Source organism: Stylophora pistillata, chromosome 2 (genome assembly GCF_964205215.1).
Source record: "Stylophora pistillata chromosome 2, jaStyPist1.2, whole genome shotgun sequence".
Classification (NCBI taxonomy): Eukaryota; Metazoa; Cnidaria; class Anthozoa; order Scleractinia; family Pocilloporidae; genus Stylophora; species Stylophora pistillata.
This window is the reverse complement of record NC_142520.1, coordinates 42,014,447-42,032,226: the sequence shown is the minus strand read 5'-3', so window position 1 is coordinate 42,032,226 and position 17,780 is coordinate 42,014,447. Positions and strand designations below refer to the sequence as shown.

General features: G+C 35.6%; 1 protein-coding gene across 1 annotated transcript; it reads left to right on the top strand.

Moving 5' to 3' along the window:
* The first annotated feature begins 346 nt into the window (after positions 1-346).
* On the top strand, positions 347-15,896 carry LOC111342361 (uncharacterized). Its single transcript, XM_088747133.1, has 11 exons — positions 347-542; positions 1,312-1,719; positions 3,392-3,406; positions 4,174-4,188; positions 4,961-4,975; positions 5,283-5,297; positions 5,605-5,619; positions 6,418-6,432; positions 9,482-10,733; positions 13,078-13,129; positions 13,379-15,896. Exons 2-10 carry the CDS (start codon positions 1,642-1,644, stop codon positions 13,098-13,100), a joined length of 1,443 nt encoding a protein of 480 aa, XP_088603259.1. The 5' UTR covers positions 347-542; positions 1,312-1,641; the 3' UTR covers positions 13,101-13,129; positions 13,379-15,896.
* The last annotated feature ends 1,884 nt before the right edge of the window (positions 15,897-17,780 follow it).

Sequence of the window (17,780 nt, the reverse complement as noted above, 5' to 3'; positions counted from 1 at the left end):
ACTTTCGTAATTCTTGGACAATTTCGGCGATGGAAACGCGAAAAAGCGGCAGAAGATAGTCAAAACAAAGAAAATGAATGACTCTCGTGAGTTAAATGTGCTACTAACACAATTGGCTTTCTTCCCCGGCTCTCGGACTAAGCAACTCATTCTTAATTCTTAACAAAGCAAAATCTTTTTGCAGTATGATCATTCCTTTATTAACCAAGCCTCGCTCTTTTTTCGCATTTTTGGAGACCTCGACTTCGTCTCGATCCACAAAAATGCTGAAAAAGAACTTGGCCAATATCCAGCCATCTTGACCTCGCGCTTGGTTAATTACGCATCTGTACAGCGCATGCAATAATAATAATAATAATATAGATCAATTTAGCAGTCATGACTTATTTTGGATTTTGCCTCCGAGGGATAAAGAACTCCGAACTCTAGAAAACTCCGAACTTCTTAGCATATGAGTGACACCTTGACGTTGAGGAAATGAAGATAAACAATGGTTTGTACTGCTAGCCGTAAACGGAAATTCTATTAACCAATGAAACTTTGTAAGTGTCTGTGATAAAAAATTTTGTTAATTATATTGATTTGTCTACTTTAATAGCACAACTATAAGACCCCAGCTTGTTCTGTTGTCTTGCCGTAACTTAAATGTATTAATGTAGTTGTAATTTGTCTAGAATTTTTAATCTCTTGCTCTGTAAATCTTTTTATTTTATAATATACGTATTAAACACTGCCCTCCTCGACTAGCCTTTGCTAACTGCGGGCAGCGCATATTTTTTGCAATATTGTAATATTGTAATATATCATTAAACTTTCATTCATTAAAAAAAAAAAAGGGTTCTGAGCCTTAAGGATGAACGTTCGTCAACGTAAACGTGACATCTGCTGTTCAGCAAAGTGAATCCCAGGAGAGTCTGGGCATTTTTATACCTGTAGGGATAGTTTAATGGGAAATTAGCAATTATCAAACCACCGCTTATCATATTTTAGGTTACAAACTCCTGCTTTTATGTTTCTTGTTTCGAAGGCGAAGTTTCTGCACATGCTGCTAACACCCTTTGCGGGTGAAACGTTTTAACCGTTGGCTTGGGTTAGATCAGACTGTCAAAACTTGTGGTTTTTTCTTTTTTTTTTTTTTTTTTTTTTTGCAGTTTGTTTCCGAGGGGTTTTGTCTTTGATAGTGTATTTGTCTGCTTGCTTATTTGCTTGTCTGAGCACCTCAAATGTCTTGTATCTTTGCTGGCACCAAATTCATTGCACCATTTTGTTAATCATTTCACATCATCTTCTTCTTTCAATGCCGCTTTTTAGTTCAGCGATGAAGTCCAGTCCAGTCCAGTCCAGTCCAGTCCATTCTGCTCAAGTGAAGCTCATAGGCTCAGTCGTTACACAGTGAAACATTTGGAAAGCTTGGAGCCTAAGTTGCCTGGCATCGAGGCTGAAAGAGGCTAGAAAGTGAAAGTGCTTACCGAAGCAATAGGGATCTGCGACTACTGCAAAGTCGATATTTGGAAGTGTTAGGAACTCTGGCTGAAACGACGGGTGAACTCGAGAATCGAGAAAGAGCTGCTAATTACAGTCACAAAGGAGAATTTTTTGAGTCACATGTCGAGATAGATCATCAAGACGAGTTTGTAAAATATGAGCGGAGAGGAGTCAAGTCCTTCTAAACGTCGTCGGCTGGAGTCTCCGGAGGCTCGGGAAATGAACTTACAGGAGGTAACAAAATATTGAGATATCACTTAATTTAGATTTCTCAATCAGCATCACTGGCTGTTTCATCCAAAGTCATATTTCTGTATTCTTTTGAGAATTATTTTTTAAGAGAATTAATTGGAGATGTTAGCTTGGCAGTGTTGGACACCGTTTTCGAAAACGGACTTGAACATGACAGGAAAATAAAAATCAAGTCGTGTTTCAGAGCTTTTCAGTTAATTGGTGCATAATTTCCGTTGATATCAAGGTAGTCATCAGATTTCAATAAAACTTCAAAGAGTTTATCCCTTAACTTTATACGGAAGGTGGATTTTGGCAATTTTTTTATATCTGAGGGTAGAGAATTCCAGATTTTTCGACCAATTCTTTGGAAAGAATGACGAAATTTTTCAGGCCTTGAGTGTTCGGTCTAAAAATTATCATTGAATGGCGAACTCTGCCGTCCTTAAGTTGTAGGGTGAGCAATGCGTGTGAAATAGCTCGCATATTTTGATGGGGCATAGTTAAATTGTTTCACCCTTTACATAAAGATAGCGATATCTTGCAGTCTTCTGTTCTGAAGCGTCGTTAGATCACTTTTATCCAGCAATGCTTGGTAGAATGATTGCTTATTTTACTGATTGAGGGAATTTGTTCAAACATCAAGACATTTCATCTTTTCACATTTGATCAGGCATAGATGCTGGTCACAGTCGGGGCTTAGAGGGTTAATTTAGATTTCTCAGTCAGCATCACAGACTCTCTCGTCCAGCGTCATGTTTTTGTATTCTTTTGAGATTCATTTTTTATAAGAAAATAATTGGAGATCTTAGTTTGACGGTACAGTATTGAACCTTTTACCCTTACCATTCCACTGGATACTGTTTTCGAAAAACGGACAGGCAAGATATTGTAATCTTGGACAAACTGTCGTAGTAAAATCGTTGTCACTGACTGGAGATTTAGAGAATTCTTGAAAGATTTTCAATAATGTTTGCAATATTTTTTGGGGGGGAAGTGAGGCATAAAAGAGAACTTACATCTCACATTTTCCTCAAGTATCACTAGAGTTAAAGTGTAAGGGAATAAATTATTACAACACGTCAGTTGATTTAAATGCTTTTCACACATGCTGATTGGCTGGCTTGTATCTGATTAAAATACTACTTAGCTTTGTGATGAGAAGCCAAGTGCCTTCCTGTTTTCAGTGCTGTGATGACAGGGTACCTGTCAATAAATTTCAATTTATGAAGAAGAGGAAAAAGAGAAAACTTACCAATTACGTAGCAACTAAGTTTGGTTTGATTGTATCACTGACACTTGAACAAGTGAGTGAACCTTTTATGGCAGAATATCAAAGCTTCTGCATACTGTATTGACCAATGTAGTGGAAAACTAAAATGAAAAATGTTATGATTATAAGCAATGATCTTTAGAACAAAGAAAAATGAATATATCAAATAGGAAGCACCAGATGGGCAGGTTAAAAAAATGCATTAAGAAGTTCTCTTCCTGAGGAAAGCAATATGGAAATTCTTATTAATTGTTTTACTGTAGATTTTTTGTACTAGTAAGAGATCTTATGCTCACAAGCAATGAGAGAAAAATAAATTGTAATTGATAAGGGAGAAGAGGAACAATTAGGAAAAGCAAAGTAAACTGACATCTAATTTTGGTTTGATTGCATTTATTTCAGATGGATGGCCCTCTGGTAAGTTATGTAATTACATGATTTTGCCTTGCATTTCTTCAACCTCTTAAGACAAAATATCAAAGTTTCTGAATACTTTTAAGCAATCTAATGGGAAACCATGAAACATGTTGTAATTTTAAGAAATGTGTAACACTTAGAAAAATTCTCAGAAAAAGAGAAGCTGTTAATTAGTATCTTACATGAACATTTCTCTCTAACATGGTACATGTAAGAGTTTAAGTGCAAGTGAAGTTTACAACATATCAAATAAGTAGTGCTCTTTACCCTTGCTGATTGGTTATCTGGGAGGAGATGTTACCTGTTTACCAGGTACCTCTGTGGTGAGAAGCACAGTGCCTTCCTGATTTGCTGTGGCAAGGAGGTACCTGTTAAATGTAATAAATTTTGGATTTATGAGGAAGAGGAGGAATAAGAGAAAAGCTTACCAAAATAACTGAACTAAGTTTGGGTTGATTGCATCATAGGCACTTGAACAAGAGAAAAGAATGAGGAATGTAGTGGAAAACAATGAAACATGTTATGATTACAAGCAGTGATTTTTAAAATGACCAAAAAAAAAAAAAATCAAATAGGAAGCACCAGATGGGCAGGTTAAAAAAATGCATTAAGAAGTTCTCTCCCTGAGGAAAGCAATACTAGTGAGGGATCTCATACTCACAAGCATTAAGAGATAAATAAATTGTAATTGATAAGGGAGAAGAGGAACAATTAGGAAAAGCAAAGTAAACTGACATCTAATTTTGGTTTGATTGCATTTATTTCAGCCAGTGGATTTTCTGGTAAGTTATGTAATTAAGTGATTTTGCCTTGCATTGCATTTCTTGAACCTCTTAAGACAAAATATCAAAGTTTCTGAATACTTTTAAGCAATCTAATGAGAAACTATAAAACATGTTGTAATTTTAAGAAATGTGTAACACTTAGAAAAATTCTCAGAAAAAGAGAAGCTGTTAATTAGTATCTTACATGAACATTTCTCTCTAACATGGTACATGTAAGAGTTTAAGTGCAAGTGAAGTTTACAACATATCAAATAAGTAGTGCTCTTTACCCTTGCTGATTGGTTATCTGGGAGGAGATGTTACCTGTTTACCAGGTACCTCTGTGGTGAGAAGCACAGTGCCTTCCTGATTTGCTGTGGCAAGGAGGTACCTGTTAAATGTAATAAATTTTGGATTTATGAGGAAGAGGAGGAATAAGAGAAAAGCTTACCAAAATAACTGAACTAAGTTTGGGTTGATTGCATCATAGGCACTTGAACAAGAGAAAAGAATGAGGAATGTAGTGGAAAACAATGAAACATGTTATGATTACAAGCAGTGATTTTTAAAATGACCAAAAAAAAAAAAAATCAAATAGGAAGCACCAGATGGGCAGGTTAAAAAAATGCATTAAGAAGTTCTCTCCCTGAGGAAAGCAATACTAGTGAGGGATCTCATACTCACAAGCATTAAGAGATAAATAAATTGTAATTGATAAGGGAGAAGAGGAACAATTAGGAAAAGCAAAGTAAACTGACATCTAATTTTGGTTTGATTGCATTTATTTCAGCCAGCGGATTTTCTGGTAAGTTATGTAATTAAGTGATTTTGCCTTGCATTGCATTTCTTGAACCTCTTAAGACAAAATATCAAAGTTTCTGAATACTTTTAAGCAATCTAATGAGAAACTATGAAACATGTTGTAATTTTAAGAAATGTGTAACACTTAGAAAAATTCTCAGAAAAAGAGAAGCTGTTAATTAGTGAGAGATCTCAGACCCACAAGCTGCAAGAGATATTAAAGAAATTGTAATCAATAAGGGAGAAGAGGAACAATTAGGAAAAGCAAAGTAAACTGACATCTAATTTTGGTTTCATTGCATTTATTTCAGTTAATGGATCTTCGGGTAAGTTATGTAATTAAGTGATTTTGCCTTGCATTGCATTTCTTGAACCTCTTAAGACAAAATATCAAAGTTTCTGAATACTTTTAAGCAATCTAATGAGAAACTATGAAACATGTTGTAATTTTAAGAAATGTGTAACACTTAGAAAAATCCTCAGAAAAAGAGAAGCTGTTAATTAGTGAGAGATCTCAGACCCACAAGCTGCAAGAGATATTAAAGAAATTGTAATCAATAAGGGAGAAGAGGAACAATTAGGAAAAGCAAAGTGAACTGACATCTAATTTTGGTTTCATTGCATTTATTTCAGATAATGGATGATCTGGTAAGTTATGTAATTAAGTGATTTTGCCTTGCATTGCATTTCTTGAACCTCTTAAGACAAAATATCAAAGTTTCTGAATACTTTTAAGCAATCTAATGAGAAACTATGAAACATGTTGTAATTTTAAGAAATGTGTAACACTTAGAAAAATTCTCAGAAAAAGAGAAGCTGTTAATTAGTATCTTACATGAACATTTCTCTCTAACATGGTACATGTAAGAGTTTAAGTGCAAGTGAAGTTTACAACATATCAAATAAGTAGTGCTCTTTACCCTTGCTGATTGGTTATCTGGGAGGAGATTAAAACAGTATTTAACAGGTACCTCTGTCATAAGAAGCACAGTGCCTTCCTGTTTTGCTGTGGCAAGGAGGTACATGTTACATGTAATAAATTTTGGATTAATGAGGAAGAGGAGGAATAAGAGAAAAGCTTACCAAAAAAACTGAACTAAGTTTGGTTTGATTGCATCACAGGCACTTGAACAAGAGCAAAGAATGAGCAATGTAGTGAAAAACAATGAAACATGTTATGATTACAAGCAGTGATTTTTAAAACGACCAAAAAAAAAATAAAATAGGAAGCACCAGATGGGCAGGTAAAAAAAGCATTGAGAAGTTCTCCCCTGCGGAAAGTAATATGGAAATTCTTATAAATTGTTTTACTGTACAGTTTTTGTACTAGTGGGAGATCTCAGACCAATAAGCAATAAGAAATATACAAATTTTGATCAGTGAGGAAGACGAGGGACAAGAGAAGACAAAGTGACAACTAACTTTGGCTTTTGCATTTCATTTCAGGAAAGGCGTCAAGAGGTAAGCTATTTAATTTCATAATGTTACCTTACACTGCATATCTCTAACCTTTTATGAAAAAATATCAAAGTTTCTGAATAGCGATAAGCAATGTAATGGAAAACTTTGAAACATCTCATGATTTTGAATAATCTTCAACACTAAGAAAAATTAAGCCCCAGTACAAGAAAAGCTAGCAGTCAGTATCTTACATTTCCCTCAGATATGTTACATATAAGAGTTAAAGCGAAGATGTGATTTACAACATGTCAAATAAGTAGTGCCATTTACCCTTGCTGATTGGCTAGCTGGGAGGAGATTAAAACAGTGTTTACCAGGTACCTCTGTAATGAGAAACAAAGTGCCTTCTTGTTTTGATGTGGTGAGGAGGTACATGTTAATAAATTTTAATTGATGAGGAAGAAGAAGAATAAGAGAAAAGCTCACCAATGTAGTCACAACTAAGTTTGGTTTGATTGCATCTGACAGGCACTTGAACATTAAGTGAAAGAATGTTACCTGTTTAATTCACTGCATTTCTTCAACCTTTTCTGGCAGAATATTGAAGCTTCCACATACTGTGATGAACAATGTAATGAAAAAACCACTAAATGAAACATGTTATGATTATAATCGATGACCTTAAAAATTGAGAAAAAAGTTAAATAGATAGTGTTAGGTGGGCAGGTAAAAAAAAGGATGAAGAAGTTCTCTCCCTGAGGAAAGCAATTTGAAAATTCGTATGAATTGTTTTACTGTACATTTATTGAACAAGCGAGAGAACTCATACTACTAAACAATAAGAGATATATAGATTGTGATTGATGAGGGAAAAGAGGAACAAGGAAAAGCAAGCAAACCGACTTTTAACTTTGTTTCGATTGCATTTATTAATTATATAAAAAAGTGGTAAGTTATGTAATTACACAGTGTTATCATATATTGCATTTCGCCAACCTTTTATGACAAAATATCAAATATTTTGAATACTGTAGAGCAATCTTATGGAAAACTATGAAACATGGCATGATTTGAAGCAATCTTTAACACTTAGAAAAAACTTCAGTAAAAGAGAAGCTGTTAGTATATCTTATATTTCCCTCAAATGTGCACTGACTCAAAATATAGAGTCCAGCTTGAATTACCATTGCTCTGCAATTACTTACCTTGTCTTCATGTAGAAACACAAAAGGATCATCACATGTGTGACAGGCTAGTAAATCCAGAACAGTAGCAATTCAAATTGGACATGCAGATATTTTGATACAGTGCAAGGTACATGTAAGAGTTTAAGTGTAAGACACTAGAAAGTGTAATTTACAACAATCATGTTAAGTAAGTAGTGCTTTTTACACTTGCTGATTGGCTAGCTGGGATGAGATTAAAAGAGTATTTACCAGGTACCTCTGTAATGAGAAGCTCAGTGCCTTCCTGTTTTGTTGCTGTGAGGAGATACATGTCAATAAGTTTTTGATGAGGAGGAAGAGGAATAAGAGAAAAGCTTGTTTCTCTTGTAAAAATAAGTAACATCTATTGGTTTGGTTTGATTGCATCGCAGGTGCTTGAACAGCGGAAATTATAAAGGCCGATTTTACCTGCTTTTCACTGCATTTCTCTAACCTTTTACAGCAGAATATCAAAGCTTCTGAATACTACAATGAGCAATGTAGTGAAAAACTATTAAACTTGAACTCTGATTTTGAGAAGTGATCTTTAAAACTGAGAAAAAACATTAAATAGTAAGTAGCAGGTGAGTAGGTAAAAAAGATCACTAAGAAGTTTTTTCCTGCTGAAAGCAATATGGAAATTCTTGTAAATTGTTGAACTGTACATTTTTTGTACTAGTAAGGGATCTCATACCAGTAAAAGAATAAGAGGTCAATGAATTCTGATTAATGAGAAAGATGAAGAACAAGGGACAAGCACAGCAAAATGACAACTAAGTTTGGTTTGATTGCACTTCAAATCATGACAGTTTTTCATTGCATTCTTGTAATTCTCTAACTTCTCATAGGAAAACTTCAGTTTCTGAGTGCTGTCGAGCAATCTGATGGAAAACTATGAAACCTCTCATGATTTTAAGCTATCTTTAAAACTGATGAAAAACATCAAGTAGAAAGTACCTGAGGAGGGTACTTTTGATAAACAGCATTGAGAAGTTCTTTTCATGATGAAAGCAGTATGGAAAATATAAGAAATTGTAGTGATGAGACTAGTTAGAGATCTTATACCACTTATAATTATGGATTACACGACAAGATTTTAGAATAAAAGTAATAAATATTTAATTAATTCAATGTGATATTTACATAATTATATTATCAGAAATACAAAATTTTGTCACCCTGTAAATCAGCCTGTATGATCAAAAAACAATAATTGCACTGGATATTAAGTAATGGATATTAACCTTGCTGCAATATTACTGTTCAGCAAAGTTCTACTGCTATTTACTACAATTTCCAGGCCAGGAGAAGGATAGCCCTTTATTGGGGGGGGGGGGGGGTGGGGGGGCATGATTCTATCAGAGAAATTAAGATTTTTACACCCTATGCTGAACATATAACCTACATGTAGATGTGTGTTTTATGATGTAGAGCTGAGGTGGATACATTTTAGAATGTGCTTACATGACTGAAAAGCATGTGGCATGCATATGTGCATGCATGTGTGCATGTGCAGATTTAAAATTAATCTCAGGCTTATACTGGTCATCAGTTTTGAAACAAAAGTCTCCCTTGTAGCAGCAAAGTTTGTGCAGAAAACTTTGCCAAACAAGTAGCAAACCAGAAACGGTGTTTCAATCTGGGACATTCTGAAATAAAGAATTTTGCACGAAGCAGCACATATTGATCAAAGCCAAGTAAATTTTGATGCACATACTATTTATCAAAATGTATTTGTGACATCATGGCATGATTTATAGCAGAAAATAATACAATGTGATGCGCTAAACATGACGGCTAGGCACATTACACATATTACATGTACAAACAATGGTGGTCTCTCTGTCAGTTACCTTTGTTATCATCAGTTGTAAAACATGACTTTTTTTGTTGTTCCTCTTTAGCAGGAAGAAGCAAAAGCAGCGAGTTGTGTGAAACAAATAATTAATCAGCTGCCTGGCAATGAAAGATATTCCTCTGACAATCCACTCAAAGTTACCATCCTAGCAACTCAATGGGAGTGGTTGTGGGGGGGGTCATATTCTTCAAACCTTGGAAAAGAGTTGTCCAAACAACTGGCAAAATTCCCTCGGTTGAAAGTCTCTGTCCTGGTCCCTGAAGATTCATGTCATGATGGGTACAAGAGACATGCTGAACGTCATAATGTTACCATTGTTGAAGCAAAAGAGCGATGTGGACTTAATGATCGCACTGAATGGCTCTCCTACCCACCAGAAGGCCTCACTACAGACATTGTGATTGGTATGGGTGGGAGACTTAACAAAATGGCCCAACTATTCAAGGAACGTCACCACTGTAAGAGTATACTCCTTGGGGGTGATGCTGTGGATGAAAGCCTCTCCAAAAATGAAGAATTGAGAGATGCCCTGGCTGAGAGTGAAGAGGAATTAGATGGTGGATGCAATGTTCAACCAATTATGGAAATGGCAGATCTTCCAGTTGCTGTTGGACCAAAGATGGCTGACAAACTTTCTGCTTCATTCTCTCGTCAGAAGAAAACAGTTTTTGAGTTTACTCCAGGTATACTCCATGAATATGATGATGTCACAGATACCTCTTGTGATAGGAAAAAGTTTCGTATCATGATTGCAGGACATGGTAGTGCCAGGCATTTTGACAGAGAAAGTCTTGACATCGTTGCCAAAGCAGTTGCTGGGTTGAAGGATAGATCCTATGAGATTATTCTTGTTGGTGCTGCCAAAGGAGAACGAAAGAAATTTGTTAAGAAACTTATGGAATGTAAGGTCTCTAAACATCAGCTGATCATTCGAAGCCCTCCCAAAAATGAAGAAGAGTTGAAAGGGTGGCTGTGTGAAGCAGATCTTGCCATCATGCCCTCCAGTGAACAGGAATTTGGAATGTTTGGTCTTGCAGCCTTGTCATCTGGCCTCCCTATCCTGGTACATGGTGCATCAGGACTCGGTGAAGCCCTGAAACCTGTCATTGGTGGATCGTTATCCATTGTGGAGTCAGAGAATGACAGTGAGTGGTCTAAGGCAATTAAGAAAGTCAGAGACAAGGACTGGAAACTACGTCTCGAAGAGGCTGATTTACTGCGCAAACATTATGACGAGATGTACAGCTGGGAGAGACAGTGTGGAGCTCTTGTTGATGAGATGCTGCGGATAGTTTCTGGTATGAATTTCTTTTATGTGACTTGCTTCTGTTCTTTGTATGTATACATGTTCTAGCTCTAGTCAGTGTTCAATATATTCTCTGCAGTTGAATTTTATTTTCAATGTAAATGTAAACATGTATGTAAAGGTAATATTAAGTTTCATCTGCTGTAGCCTGACATAATGCATGACACGACATAATGCATGACCTGACATAATGCATGACATAATGCATGACATAATGCATGAAAATTAAATTTAATGAATTACAATAATCATAATTCTAAAAATAAAAAACATCCAAGTTATTAAAGAAAGTAAACTGTATATAACAGTCATGAAAGTTAATACCTAAAATAAGATACAATTGACTTGCTAAGATTAACTAAAGTAATATATGCAATAAAAAGGAAAAAAGGGTGGTCAACTAACTAATAAAAGCCTCTTTAAAAAGCTGTGTTTTAATCTTATTTTTAAAAACATCAAGGTTCTTAAACCTTTAAGCCCCAATATCAACATGTATATTCTCGTCACTATTCTATATGTTTCTTATTTTAATACTGATTGAGAGAATTTGTTCAAACATCAACTGAAGACATTTCATCTTTGGTGATCATTTCATTTATTCTCGGGATCTGCACATTTTGATCAGGCAGTGATGTTGTTAGGAGAAATTAGATGTTGGTCACTACTGGGGCATAAAGGGTTAAAGGAGAGTCAAACTTTATTAATTTTAGACAGGGTAGCCAATTCTGCTTGAAAGCTTATACCCATGGCCTAGGCACATGTGACACAAAAACTACATGTACCAAGCTGTTGCTTGAATGTGAGACCAATAATTTTAATATTCATTTTCTTTGTACAAAATCGACAACTGTTTTAGAGAAAATAGTGTAACTGTATTTACCCATGTATAATACCCACCCAATTGTATAATGCACACCTTTGTTTTTGACCAAATTTATCAGATAAAAATTTAACAGCTAAAAGACAAGCTAAGTCTTCACACAAATGTGTATTGAGACTACAAGAACAAGAAATTGACTAGATATCGTTAACACTAATGTCTTTTGCAACTTACTGGTAGTTGTTTGTGACAATATTCTGACTTGAAACCAAACTTTAGGACTTCAGGTGAGGTCTAGCTAATTCAATGATTCCATGGCCCAGTAAATATTATGAGTGAACAAGAATAAGTCCAAAAATTAATGAAGATTTTGTGTCAAATGGTCGTATTTTTTTCATTTTTAACCTAACGCTATGCAATTTTCTGGCCACGCAATCAAGTAAACAACAATATAACCATGATGAATACCACAGAATGGGCTTTGTACACATGAAAAATTTGTATGTTTTTTGCTTATAACAAATCAAGAAGTACTTTGAATAAGTCTTTTGTCCTGAAATATTTCTTGCTCACTTTCATCTTGCTACTCATTGAAAAGTTCCATGTAACATGAGATCTCTTCACACGTGGCCAAATTTGCATATTCACTTTGAAATCTGATCTGTATGCCTGTTTGCACACTTGCAAAAATATTTAGCTATTTTTGTCTTTCATCTTGATTACAGAGTAAAAACCTAGTAGGCACCAATAATTTTTTTATTGAAAATATATTGAATTAAGGCTTTTGTTATTTTCTTTGTTGTGTTTTTAAAGTATGCAAATTAGGATGTGCTTGACAAACAATAGAACCTGTGTATAATACACACCATAATTTTCATGCTTATTTTTATAGAAATAAAGTGCGTATTATACACAGGTAAATACAGTATTCATGTTCTGTCCCACTCAACTTGTTGTTTGTGTTGAGCTGGGCTGTGACTGTTCCTAAATTCACGTATTTAGTTAAACATAATCAGGTGTCAATCAATTGTGCCTTTTTCGCTGTAACTTTACATCACTTATTTACCTAATAATACCTGGAACTCATTTCTATGAAGAGTAATTTTCAAAAGAGCTTTAAATTATTTCCATATGAGTTGTCAGTTGGAGTGTAATATTTATTTGTAATCAGCATATTCTGAAAAAAGGAAATAAAAACCTTCAGGATTGATTACAATGGATCGCAGAGGATTTAGAAGGGGTATGGTGTTGGGGGAGGCTACTTTTTAGCACTTACTCTTTGAGATTAAAATATTTAAAGGCTAGTAAATAATGCATCATACTTAAATTTGTGATCTCATGAAGAATCACATCTATAACGTGTTAACTTTGGTAAAAATTATTATGATAGCTTCATTTTGTGTACAACATTGATTTGTTAAATTTGGTTGCTTGATAATTACATGATTTCACAATACAATGCAATCTTTTGGGCTTTTGTGTCTCATTTTAATGTCTCTTTTTTGTTCCCTCACAGCTCAACAAGGCAAGACTCATTAACATGGAATATGAGTGAATGCATCCTCCAGGTAGTAAATAATTTCTTTTGATGTTACAGTAACTACAAAGTATCGCTAGGTTAACCAAATTAAAACATTGTCAACCATGCATTTACAAGTGATTACACCTGCTCTCTGTCAATTCATTTTCAGTCACTTACTAGGTTTACCTCAGCAGAGAGCTGGTAAATTATACTTTTTGAGAGTTATGTGTTACCAGTACTTCAATTGAATACAAAAACAATTAATTCTAGTTATGTTGTATTTATTTCTCTGTAGCCTGAAACAAGACCAAACACCCTGAACTGGCACAAGAGGGTGTGAAATGAACAATTATTGTGTTTTCCTTCATAATCGTAAAGCATATGCATGAAATTTTACAATATAAATGACTTTTGTAGTACAGTGGCTCTGCTACAAACGAGTCTTGTAGGAAGTTCTAAGCACACGTACATTGGGTTGATAAACAGTGTCAATTGTCTACACCCAGGGAGGTGTGCAAAGGTTTACTTGATTCATGTTTACCTGCGACTTTTTTGTTAATGAAGACAAGCCTGAAAGCAGGCTCTTGTATTCACTTTTAGTAGAAGTATCGGTAAGCTTTGTTCTTTGGCTTATGTCAATAGTAACAAGTGGTGTTATTGTCAACACCTAGAGAGGTGTGCAAAGGGCATTATTACTCACACAACTGTATATATTGTATAATTTACTCGCTGGGAGTCAGGCTCTTGTATTTAGTTTGAGAAAGGGGAGTATGCGTTAACACTATCAATCATGTTTGTTATGTTAACCTGTGTCAATTTTGCACACCAAGAGATGCGTAAAAGGGCACATTTTGCTCAACATCATTAAGGTGTATTGAATTTACTTAATTCAAGTTTGGCAGCAGGATGTGCAAAGGGCATTATTACTCACACAACTGTATATATTGTATAATTTACTCGCTGGGAGTCAGGCTCTTGTATTTAGTTTGAGAAAGGGGAGTATGCGTTAACACTATCAAGCATGTTTGTTATGTTAACCTGTGTCAATTTTGCACACCAAGAGATGCGTAAAAGTGCACATTTTGCTCAACATCATTAAGGTGTATTGAATTTACTTAATTCAAGCCTGGCAGCAGGGTCTTTTAAACATGAAGGCACGCTATAAAAGGAGAGGTACCTTAGGTACCTCGATCTGGACCATTTGTCAATCAACTGTGGTGTAAATAACCTAGTTACAAAAAGTGCCCAAACGTGGCCTTAGAAAATCCTTGAACATAAATGTAACAAGACCAAAAACTGAAACAGGACGATTGACCTTTAAACATAGGGCTGCCCTTGCTTGGAATATTCTCCCGGACGGCATAAAGGAGGCGTCCAGCCTTGAAGCTTTCAAAGAAAAACTGAAGAAAAACAAACTGATCTTGAACAGTATATCTTATTCAAAGGAATCTTCATCAATTACGAATAAGTACAATATTTATACATATTTTTGAACTAATTATTGTATTCTATTAACTTCTATATATATATGTACATATTTGTATTCCTTAATTAAGTGTAAAGTTTTAAATTAGCTAGCAGGTCCACATCAGGACTTTAGTCTTGCCTACCTAGTAACCTGCTCTATCAAATAAACCATGTATGTATGTATGTATGTATGTATGTATGTATGTATGTATGTATGTATGTATGTATGTATGTATGTATGTATGTATGTATGTATGTATGTATGTATGTATGTGTGTATGTGTGATGTAGAAGTCTAAGAGTCAAGCCAGCTTGAGCTATAACTAATCCAAAGCAGTGAACAGCGGGTGCATTCCCCGCAAAATTGTTTTATGTTTTTATCATAGTACAATAATTTTTGACATTTGTATTTCCTTTCTCCAATGGAAACTGTCTTTATTTGTGGCGGTAAATTTGAAATCGAAGTAGGTGGTTCACATGTTACAGCATTGCCACCATGCTGGTGCAAGTAAACAATAGATATTTCATTAGCTCCTTTTGTTTGTCTACCAGCATTTGTCCCTTTCACCATTGTTACCCCAGAGGCACCTAAGGCACCTCTCCTTTTATAGTGCACGTTTGTGTTTAATCACTTCAGAACAAATAGGCTTTGCCTCCTCACTTTTCTAGGACCAGTGTCAATCATCATCACCCAGAGAGGTGAACAAAGGGGACTTTTTTTTTTAACTTCATAAGTATAGATGTACCCTATATACATACAGTTACTGTCATCAAAATAGAGTGTGTTCGAGAAAAATTGTATGATGTATGTGATTTATTTAAAACAAACCTGGAAGCAGTACAAAGGATTCTTTTACTTAACTTCAAAAAGGTGTATGTTAATGATTTCACACAAGCCCATAGAAGCAGACTCTTACAAGTACGGTATATTCACTTCAGAACAAGTAGGCAGATGCAAGGTTATTGTTCAATGTTCTATTCATCCCTCGTAAAAGTGATGGGCAGTATTTCATGTAAGGCTGTTTGTAGGCCTTGTATAGCAACAGTACAACATTAGCAGGCTGCAGCTTTTTTAAATTGTCTGATAACTCCGATTCTGGCTTTTGTCAATCATGATAACCAGAGTTAGCATTCAGAGAGCTGTACAAACTGTAGCTCATGCCTGTTCCTTTCTTTGAGTCAGTGGAGGCAAGTAAAAGAGTGAGTGAATAACAGACAACAGTTGTGGCTATCAGGACAACAGACCTTGACGTTGTTTGCCTGTTTATACACTGGCCAAGAGCCTGGCTACTTTTCTTTTTTTCTTTTACAGACAGTTGGTATTAAAGGTGTCAATATTTAACCAAGTCATATTTCTTTCATTTTCCTTTCTGTTCAATGATCAGAAAGCTTTTATCCCAAATAACCTACATCTTTGTTTTCTTATTCCCCAACTGATGCTCGACATAGTTCTTGTTAGGGACCTAACATTATTTACAGGGAGGGGGGGGACCAACAAATTGTGTGCACATAAAAAGGGGGGATCAAATAAAGTTCTGCAATATCAATACCAGCAAAAAATTAATTTAAAGAATTATGAAGGGGGGGGGGGGGGGGCAATAAAAAGTGTGTCCCCAAGAAAGGGGGAAATTAAAGTTTTTGAGAAGTTTATTTCTCATTTCCACCAGCTCCCCCCTCCCTGTAAATAATGCTAGGTCCCTTACTAGCATGCATGACAGTGCAATAAGACTGCGAAGATATTTAATGTGTTATCTCAGCCTGTACTGCTTCAATTCAGATGGAGAGGCTTTACCAACTGAATCTCCCACTAATTTTGGAAACAGCAGAAGACTCCTTTGCAGGCCCATAGGTAGCAGAGTTGAATGAAAGTGTACACACCCCATGATGGGCCATGCAAGCCAGACGTATACTGAATACCAGTGATTTGAAAGGAAGGACGTTATCACAAAACAGGCCTTAAAAATGCACCAAATACGGTTTCTGCCAACTCAATTTTTCAAAATTTCTGAGGGGGGAAAGGACCCAGATCCCCCTGCAATTTCTATGAATTTCTTTACTGTATTTGACCCTGGATATCTCTCTCTCTTCTGTGTGATATACTCAAAAGACTTTAACTCAATACCTCCACATGCATCTGATGAAGGCAATCAAGTCATATCTAAGAGTAACGTTTATCATAATTATATTTATTTCGTATTGATAGGAAATGGCTATTTGCCCATAGTTTTTCCAGAGTTTTTCCAGAGGTGATAAGTGTTGGCTTCTCTCACATGCAACACTTGGAATGTGCTACAACTGAGGATTTCTGAGCAAATAAAATCTTTTACAACCTTTAACACTGACTACCACCTTGTTTTTTAGAATTTTAACACTTTTTAACTTTTAACACTGAGTAACACCTTGTTTTTTAGAATTTTAAGCTTTTATCGTTTTAAACTTGTAAGTAGTAAGTAGCGATATGATTTTAGCTGGGTATATCCTATTTATTCACTAATTCATTAGTTATCTAACTTAATTATTTAGACACGGCCCCACAAGCGAAGTGTCGCTTTAAATACTTATCGTGTATAAATAAAGATTGTTGATTGACTGACTGGGGCTCCTGTGGTATACACATACTAGAGGCATATGGTGTTTCATGGTAATTTAGCTCTATCAACTAAGCCACCGTAAAGAGTTATAAAGCTGCATGGCGATTCGAGCGTTGGCCCTTCGTCAGAGTGAATGTGGTGTTTCATGGTCAAGTTAATTGAGAATAATGCTGAAAGGTTGCATGCATGTGATTTTGGTTGCTCTGAGCTATGTTTTTGTAACTTTTAGTATATTTTCAACATAGTAACGATCAGAGGGTTTGTCAGAAAAAAATTTTAATGAAGTGAGAGTAACGTCATGAATCTGCAGTAACAAACTACGCGAGCGGGCGAGATGGGCCCATCTTGCTCGCTCGGGATTGCCCGTATTGATCCCGCGCACGAAAAAAATTGAATTAGATCTACGTTCGGAGTTCTTGGACAATTTCGGCGATGGAAACGCAAAAAGCATGAAAAGCAGCAGAACATAGTCAAAACAAAGAAAACGAACGACTCTCGAGAGTTTGATGTGCTACCTACTCAGTCGGCTTTCTTTCCCGGCTCTCGGAGCAATGAGCAACTCATTCTTAATTTTAAGAATGAGGGAAAACTAACTGGGGCCTTATTTATCGATCTAAAAATGGCCTTTGATACCGTCCC

Excerpts from the sequence above, each read along its gene's own strand:
- LOC111342361 (XM_088747133.1), top strand. The coding sequence starts at position 1,642 with ATGAGCGGAGAGGAGTCAAGTCCTTCTAAACGTCGTCGGCTGGAGTCT. Across the intron at positions 10,734-13,077 it reads GATGCTGCGGATAGTTTCTG|CTCAACAAGGCAAGACTCAT; the intron begins GTATGAATTTCT and ends GTTCCCTCACAG.